This window comes from Mus caroli, chromosome 6 (genome assembly GCF_900094665.2).
Source record: "Mus caroli chromosome 6, CAROLI_EIJ_v1.1, whole genome shotgun sequence".
Lineage (NCBI taxonomy): Eukaryota > Metazoa > Chordata > Mammalia > Rodentia > Muridae > Mus > Mus caroli.
The window spans coordinates 125,117,388-125,126,899 of NC_034575.1; the positions used below are offsets into that span (position 1 = coordinate 125,117,388).

Sequence of the window (9,512 nt, forward strand, 5' to 3'; positions counted from 1 at the left end):
GGATAAGTCAGTTCAAACTAATTTTAAAAATATCAGTTTTAAATTAGCTTGCAAATGATTGGTTTTCCATAAGGCTTTCACATACACTTAGTTTTATTAACCCTCTCTCTACTTCTTTTTATTCCCACCGCCTTACTCGAATCCCTCTTTAAAATTAACATATTTTTTTCAGTTTAGTTACTACATTTTTTTATTCCAGAAATTCTGTTTGGTATTATTTTCAGTTTCTACATCTTCATTGGTACAATGTATCCATTGCATTTCTATAGTTGTTCTCTGTCATCTTTATGACAAGTTTTAAAACTCCTTCCTGAAGGGAATAGAGATGGTCAGTCACCTGCTATGTGAGCAGTGAGATCAGACTTCAGATTGCCAGCACCTGGGTAAAGGCCTGGTAGGTATGGTAGCCCACCTACACCCCATTGCTTGAGAGGTGCAAACAAGGATCCCTGGAGCAAGCTAGCTAACTAGATTAATAGAATCAATGATCTCTGGGTGAAGAGGTCAGCTCAGGAACTTTAGATAATTCCATTGGACCCCTCCCCTCCTGGAAGAAAAGGTCATAAAGAATATAGGCACCCCTCCCCTCTGGAAGGGAGGGGCTAATTACATATTCCTCAGACCACGGGGGGGTGGGGTGGGTGGGGGGCCTAACCACTGGAGCTCATAGACATATTCCAGCCATCTCATTCCCTATAGACCAATCAGTTTAAAAGTCACACTGTTCTGCCAATCATATTGTGCCTAATGGCTGCTGCCTGGAGAACTGTATAAAGGCTCACTGGATGGACTGTGCATGGTCATTCTCTCTCTCTATGTGCAGGGCGACCCCAACATGTTGGAACAATAAATTCCTCTTGCTTTTTGTATTGATTCCCGGCTCTGCATCGTTCACTTAGGGAGTCCCTGCTAAGCTAAGGCTCTCCAGAGTCTTACATGGGTTGATTAAGAGATCCTGCCTTAGTAAATATAGTAGAGCATGATCAAAGAAGATACCTGATATCAAATCCTTGCCTCTACATGTACACATATATACCACTGATATGTACCTACATACATGAGAACACACATACTCATTTGCACACACACATCATAGGTATATCCAAAAGATAAAAAAGAAATAAAATTATTACCCAAGCAGCATATATATCTGTGATGCTTTAATTTAAGACGTATTTCTTTTCTTTCTTTGGTTGCACAATTTTTTGGTGTTTCTGTGTATCAACATAAATTGATTTTTTTCACTATGATTTGGGCATCTGAAAAACCATTCACCTCTCTTAGTCTTCACATGGGCTCTTCATTTAAGGTAATTTTTCCTCAGATGAGAGGTTATTTTATTTCTCAAACATATTTTCTTGCCATCCCTCTCCCTTCTGTCTGTCTATTATCTGTGACTGCTATTATCTTGGGCTCTGAACTTGGGATATGCCCATGGGTAACTCATGTATCACAAAACAGAAACAGTTCTCAGGTGTCTGCAAGCAAACCAGAACAGCTCATCCATGCCCTTTGTTTTGTTTCATTGAAAATTAGCCTCTCTGTGGTGACCCTGTGTTGCAGTAAATCTCCAACCCAAATATGCCCTGGCAATGAAAACACAACTCAATTAATATGAATACATGCTGTGCACCTAGATTGGGCAGATCTACCACTACACTACCATCTTCCACATCTATGAGACCCCTTAGAACTTGCAGTTTCTCCAGGCAATGTGCTGCTCTGCCTTTCTTCTTCCTCCTCCTCCTCTGCATTCTCTCCCTATTCCATTTTCTCCTTCTTCCCCCTGTCACCTTCTGCTCCCCACCCTCCCTTTTATCTGCCCAATCATCAGCTCTCCTTTATTTTACAAATTAAGGTGGGAAGCAGGTTTATAGGAAATCACCTGAGTGCTAACTCATTCCTTGTTCGCAACCACTCACAGGAGAAAGGAATTAATATCAAATATAATCATCCCCAGTGCTATCCACAACAACCCTGTGGTATCATTGTAGACCAGGCTAGCTTTGAACTCAGAAATCTGCCTGCCTCTGCCTCCCAAGTCCTGGGATTAAAGGTGTGTACCACCACTGCCCAGCTCTGTGGTGTAATTCTTCAGTGACAATGGTCCTGAGCAGAAAGGCCTATGGAGTCAGAGATAAAGAAGATAAAACAGGTGAGCTTGTGGGTTCAAGTCCCAAGGCACAAGGTGGGACTTGAAGCTTGGAGGTCTTCCAGAAGCTATATCTTATGCCAAGCAAGCTTATTAATAAATAGAGAATCTCATACACTATTTCCAGGGGAGAAATGGGACAGAGTCAGAAGAAAGTTATTCAATAGGATGAAGTCCACCAGAAGCTAATCAAACAATGATGCACAAAGGAAATATGGAGAATCTAAAGAGCATGACCAAATATACACTGACTTTGGTGCTGGTAAGCCTAGTATTTTATGTGAAAAAGATAACTTCCCAAGAACCAAAACCACAAGTCCTTTGATGTCTTGGCCCCAGCTTCAGACAGGCCTGTAGCCCAACCTTTTGACTATTTTTAGAATTCTCTTTCCTACTTCCCTACACTACTCCTACCCCTTCCAATCCGGTAAACATGATATTATTGTGTGTTGCGGTAAAACTCCAACCCAAATATGCCCCTGCAGTAAAAACACAATTCAGTTAATATGATTACATACTGTGTGCCTAGATTGGGCAGATCTACCACTTTACTACCATCTTCCACATCTATGAGACCCCTCATAGGGTCTCCAGGCCATGTGCTTCTGCTCTGCTTTTCTTCTTCTTCCTCCTCCTCTGTGTCCTCTACCTCTTCCATTTTCTCCTTCTTCTCTCCCTCACCCCCCTTCTGCTCCACCTTCCCTTTATCTGCCCAATCATCAGCTCTCCTTTATTTTACAAATTAAGGTGGGAAGCAGGTTTACAGGAAATCACCTGAGTGTTGACTCATTCCTTGTTCAAAGCCCCTTGCAGGAGAATGGAATTAACATCAAATATAATTAGCCCCAGGGATATCCATAACAATTGTGCGCTGTTTGAGGATTTAAATGCTGATTTCTGTCTCCCCTATATCTGGGTACAGTCCTTATTCAGAGAATCTCCTGTCTCAATCTTTTGTAAACACCAGCTCCCCAATTGTTCCCTGAAGTGTCAAGAAAGAGAGCTTAAACAGTCAATGATTGAGGGGAGAGAGAATAGAGTGGAACTTCTTGCCAGCCAAGGGAAAGAGCAGGAGAGAAAGGAAGTAGGGGATTAGGCACAGAGAGAATTCATGAGAGAACATTAGAAAAATATCTGAAGCAGAGAAAGCCATAAAATGTAATATCTTCAGAATTTTGGCTGGAGGTAGCCAGATTAGCATAGAGCAGTAAAATAGAATAATATCTGCTCAGTTACTGTGCCCTTAAAGCTTGATAAATAAAACCAATAGTCCAATTCTAACAATTTGAGAACTAGCTGGGTAAGAGAAAACTGTAACATGCTCATTTTAAAATGCCACTAACACAACCCCCCAACACTAGTTAGGAGAGAAAAAAGGCTAGAGGGAAAAGGGAGTGTTGATATTGTTAGACTGCTTCCTTCTCATCAGGGGTATCAAGTTCCTTGAGGTGAGTTTGATCCTTTTCATCAGGATATCTTCAACCAGCAATCAAACCACATCAGTGGGAGCAGAGGGAGCAGTATAGCCCCCATCTCTTGTGGCTCTGGCATCTTATATCTTTCCAGGACTCCTCAGAATTCCAAATGTAAGCTGCCTTTAGCTGGTAATATCACATCCCTGCTAGAGCATGAGGCAAATCATAGTCAGCTGCTGTGGACAGTCTGAAGCAGCCCCATATTCTATACCTGGGATTAAAACAAAAACATTCACATAACATTTCCATGTTTTTAAAGAAAATACAATTCACACTACAGGTCCCCCTTCATGTTTTAAGATATATCAAGTGTACTATATTTAGCATGAAATTATAAACAGGCATTTTCAATGAATTAAATGCTGTTTCAGATCAGTGGTTAAGGTTTTTTTTTTTTTTTTTTTTTTTTTTTCCCTATTACCTGGTCTCTCTCAGCTGTTCTCACACTTTCATTGTGAGGCCTTGAGCTTCCAGGTCCCTCATTTCATTTCTAGATGTCAAGAAGCTTCCTTGGATATACCTCTTAAACCTACAATCCTTAGTCCAATGGTATCCCTTGCCACATCTGCCAACCCTGGGAAAACAAAAACATTCTTTTCAAAAACCCATTCTGGTAAGAGATGGCTTGTACACCTCTCTGGTGGAAGGTACCATATTTTTCACATTTAATGCACTTGACATTTTGATCTCTGAGGCTTTTAGCAACATGGCCACAATTTTTTTTGGAAATGATTGAACTTCTCAATTGAAACACTGGACATTGTTTTTTCTTTTTCTTTTTTCTTTTTTAATTGGATTGTGTCCTTCCCCAGCCTTGAGCAGGCTGAGCAGACCTTGATGGGCTTAAGGACCCAGGTGGAGTCATCTGCCTTGCTGTACCTGCAGCTTTCTACTGGAACTTAGAAGAATAAACTGCCTGCTGGGCTTGCTTTGCAACATAATCCAGCTGAAACAAAGAATGGGTCCGTGGGCTCTCCCTATATACAGTGCTGAATATTAAACTTGGAGTCTTGATCAGAACCTTGTCTTGACTTCATCCTTCTCTCGTCCCCACTCCTTGTCCTTTTCATTCCCAGCCCCACTTTCAGGTAAACCCAGTTCTCCATGGCTGCTGGACGGCTACATTGGATATTTTCTTTATTTACATTTCAATTGATTTCCCCTTTTTAGGTCTCTCTTTTGGAAACCCCCTATCCCATCCCCCCTTCCCCTGCATCTATGAGCGTATTCCCCCACCCACTCACCCATTCTCATCTTCCTGCCCTGGCATTCTCCTACACTGGGCATTGAACACCCTCAGGCCCAAGGGCCGCACTTTCCACTGACGTCCAACAAGGCCATCCTCTGGAGCCATGGCTCTCTTCATGCGTACTCTTTGGTTGGTGGTCCAGTCCCCAGGAGCTCCAGGAGAAGGAATCTCGCCAGTTGACACTGTTGTTCCGCGCAAGGGGCTGCAAAACTCCTCAGCTCCTTCAGCCTCTTCTCCAACTCCTCCATTGAGGACTCCGCACTCAGTCCAATAGTTGGGTATAAGCATCTGCCTCTATTTGTCAGGCTCTGGCAGAGCCTCTCAGGAGATAGCCATATCAGTCCCCCATCAGCAAGCACTTCCCAGCATCCATAATAGCGTCTGGGGAGCAAAGAGCTCTTGTAGCTTCCTGGTGAGCCATTCTGCTCATGGCACCCATTGCTTTGCGTTTTGAGCCTGAAGCAATGATCTTAACTCATGGTTGCCAATTACTGGCTCATATTTTCACCTTCTTTCATAAAATTATTTGTTTATCATGTTCCTTTTCACATTTAAGAGTACTATTACTTATGTTTACTCTGTTGTTTTATACATCCTAAGTTCCATTATTAATTTGGAAGGGTTTGATACAAAAAGAGGTTTCTAGTTAAAAGCTTGTGTTTATTTCTTCTTGAAACACTCAGTAGACCGTTTACTATTGCCATACTCTAAAACCCTGGATAACTTACAATCACCAAACACTTGACTTTAATTCAATATCTTCTTATATGTATGTAATATCACATCACAATCTCTTTCACCCATGCTCTATCTGCATGCCTCTCTCTCTCTGTCTCTCTGTCTCTCTCTTCATATGTTTTACTGTGACAAGATCAAGGTAATTCTGATATATATACATATATATGTACATATATATGTATATATTTATTTCTGACAATTAACTAATGTAAGGACATCATTAGCCCATTAACTAAATTCTCCAGGAGTGCATTGTCAGGATGACTTTCTTTTTATCTGTGTAACAGTGGCTACATTACTGTGCAGTAGCTGGTGATACTCCTGATATTTACCAGCAAGTGCTCAGTTTGCTTCACACTCACATGGACAAATGATTCTTGTCTGTGGTTGTTCTTGTTCCCGTTAGTTCACACTTTGTAGCATAGAGGTGTTTGTAAGCATGTATACCACAAACCATAATACCCCAGTCTCCTATCCTGAGCAGAGCTATTGTGAATTCCTAGTAGCCACAGATGGTTTCAGAACTTACACCTTGGAAAAATCGTGCACATTTGCTCAAATCTTCAGTTAAGATGAATCATAAGGCAGAGTCCTGTGCCTGGTATTGAGCAAAATGACTGTCAACACACAGTGACAGCTGAGGACATTTCACTGCATCTTAAGTGAGCTGTGAGACCCCTCACACAGGCTCCTGCTCACGTTGTAATCATCATGGTCATGGGAAATGAGTGTGAGTCCCAAGTTGTCTGTACAGACCCTCTGTCTCCTAGAACTCACAACCAGCAGACTGCTACCATTACCAGGTAATTGTGAACACCTGGTATTCCACTCTGACCACAGAAAGCATCTTTAAGGAAATCCTTGCTTTTCTTCTTTTTCACTTGTGGTAGTTAAAGAAGGAAATAAAACCATTCAGAGTATATCATGTGTTGTATCTTCTCTTTCAAAGATAAAATTATTTAATCGGTGTGGGCATAATGGAAACCAAGTTCAGTAACTACAGACAAACCCTCAGTTGCAAGTGTGGGCGGGTGTGGACACAGACAGCAGAGTGTCCACAACAGACTTCCTTTTGTTAATTTTGCTTCTCAGAACTTAGAATTTGTCACTGTTCACAGTTCCCATCTCCTGTCTACAATGGACACATCAAAAGTCCATGGCAATGTAAAGCCATTTAGGTGTCCAGGGTATAAGCAAGAATCTTCTCCATCTTTCTCCCCAGGTAAGTGGCTTTATTTATTCTTTTGGAATGTGCATATAGTCTAGATATAAGCCTCCCCCATTATTTTATAGTTGTAAGAAATTGCTTTGGAATGGTGAGATGACTCATTAGGTAAAAGTACTTGCTGCACAAACCTGACAACTAGAGCAAAAGCAGGGGAAATGGCTTGTTGAAATGGAAGTAAGAGCACTGAGAATTCCAACTGCTTTTGCTGGAAAGAGAATCACTTCTTGAAGTTGTTCTCTGATCTCTACACCTACTATAGTATGCAAACATGTGCAGTCACATAGACGCACGCGCTCTCACACACACACACATAAACACACACACACACTCACACTCCTATATCCCACACCTGCAATTATACAAAATAGACACACACCTACAGTCACAAACACACACTTATACACACATACACACCTGCAGTCACACAGACACACATTTATCACACACCTGCACTCACAGACACACATTTATACTATTAAACACATACACTCTCTGTCTCTGCCTCCCTCTGTCTCTCTGTTTCTGTCTCTGTCTCTCTCTGACTCTCTCTCTCTCTCTCTCTCTCTCTCTCTCTCTCTCTCTCTCTCTCACACACACACACACACACACTAATTAGAAACCTGTTGCTTTTAACCAGTGGTTCTTCTGTTGAAGTTGATGGTGTAGGACAGCTTGCCTGTAGCTATCTATAGCTTCAGAGAGAAAAAGCTCACATGTTGCTTTTTATTCAAGTAACCTTTATGAAACATGCACAGGACTTCTTCTACTCAGCCTTAGTTAAAAACACCCTGAAGAAATAATGTTTTGCAAATATGAGCATGAGAATGTTATTAGAGATACTGCAAACTTGCTGTAATAGGTTGTCCATTCCAGATCGTGGTACAGAACAGACTCTCTGGCTCAATTCCACTGCAGTTGCACTTCTAGCATTTAGCATTAGGGAAAAATCAGCCCTCTTTTCTGCCAGAGAGTTTAGAAATCTTAGTGAAATAATGTGCAAGACTGAGATAATACTCAAGAGTATCTAACAGGACATGAGGATGTATGAAAAGGGACCAGAAACTGAGGTAGAAAATGTTTCAAACTGTCCTGAGATAGTATTGAACTCTGTGACCCAACTGGACTTACTAATATTAATAACACTGCACCATTTCAATTTGACATCATTCCTATATTGTGAAAACTATGTGATTATCAATATTAAAGGATTTTGGTTAGGAACCATCATAAGAGGTAAAATCAGGAAAGCATCTTAGAATCAGCTTCATCTTCACGTCACGGTCAAGAGTAAGTGGAGGCTTTTACACTGCTAGGAGGATCTAAGTGAGCCAGCGTGGTAGAAAGAAGCATGTTTCCTTCCGCTGTGTTTCTGCTTAGCAAAAGTAGGGGAGGGGCTTGTTGAAATGGAAGTAAGAAAGTGCAGGTTGAGAAAAACTATGAGATTTCCTCAACACTACTATCCATGATCCCAAATCAAGAGACTAGAAAATTTGTCTGCCCTCATTGTAATTATTTTCCTACAGACATCAGCTTGAATGTGAACCTGAAGGACAAAATTAGTAGAATAATACCAGCAAGGCATATGACCCAGTAGTGAAGAAACGGAACCAACCTGCACCCATTAACTAGGCTCAAACTGTGGGAAATTCCTAGCATAAGGATTAGAAGTCCCAGTAAGCAAACACAGAAAGAGGAACATGAACAGTTACCTACTTTGTGACCAAATGACAGAAAGTTTTCTTTGATGGTAGAATGGATAGAATATATACAGAACTCATTCATTCATTCATTCATTCATCCATTCATTCATTCATTCAGGTATAACCACCCTGCTATGTGTCAGTGTTTCTCAAAATGATAATATCCAGGTTTAAACAAATGTGAACATCTTTTCCTTATAGGGTTTCTATGAATGTATATATGTGCAATCATTAAACACCTGCCCTACAAATACCCCTTTTGTTTTTATAAAAAGGGAGGGCTCACCGGTGTGCCTGTGCCATTTGTGATGAAAATTTAGGGTGGGGTGGAAATATCAGAAGAAAACACACAGCCTAGAGAAGTAGCACAACAAAGCCAGAGTAGTAAGGAGGGTTAAGGGTAAGGGTTGGGAAGGCAAGAGATTGTACACTCAATTACTTGTTCCATGGGTAGTACAATTTGAGGGTAATATCATTTTTAAACAGCAATTAATTAATCTAGATAGACATTATGTTTTCTTTGCTATCATGGAACTTTCCCTAAGTTCAGCAGCCATTGGCTTTGGCAAGAGAGTTCATCTGTAGCTGGAAGGTCCCAAGTCTGTCTTTTGTGGAGTTCTTCACATGTCTCAGGAGTCTTCAGTCAGATGAGGTTTTTGGAGGAAGGCAGCTTTGTTGTCTGTAGGCTCAGAAGATGGCGCTGTTTTAGGTGGATCTCTGGCAGCAGGCACTATGTGGAGATAGACCTGTAGAGTAATTGTAACAGAGGAGCAGATTTCTAGCAGGGTATGTCTGCATAGGGTGGATAGCAAATATTATGCCTGCAATGGTTTGCTTAGGAGCACATCATGGTCCGTTGTTAGGATGCTAGAAAAGTGAGGGTGTTTAAGGAATTTAGTCCTGGAAGGCACCCTTTAAGTCTGCTTTGGATGGCTGAGGAAGAAAATATCATGTTAATTGTGTATCTGGG

The 9,512-nt window shown here is 41.2% G+C and overlaps 1 protein-coding gene across 1 annotated transcript in view; it reads left to right on the forward strand.

Moving 5' to 3' along the window:
* The first annotated feature begins 6,710 nt into the window (after positions 1-6,710).
* Positions 6,711-9,512, forward strand: part of LOC110296506 (killer cell lectin-like receptor subfamily B member 1F) — an 11,365-nt gene continuing 8,563 nt past the window's right edge. Inside the window, exon 1 of the mRNA XM_021165213.1 lies at positions 6,711-6,836. Within this exon, the coding sequence (XP_021020872.1) occupies positions 6,752-6,836 (85 nt within the window). The 5' untranslated portion in view covers positions 6,711-6,751. The remainder of the gene's footprint in view (positions 6,837-9,512) is intronic.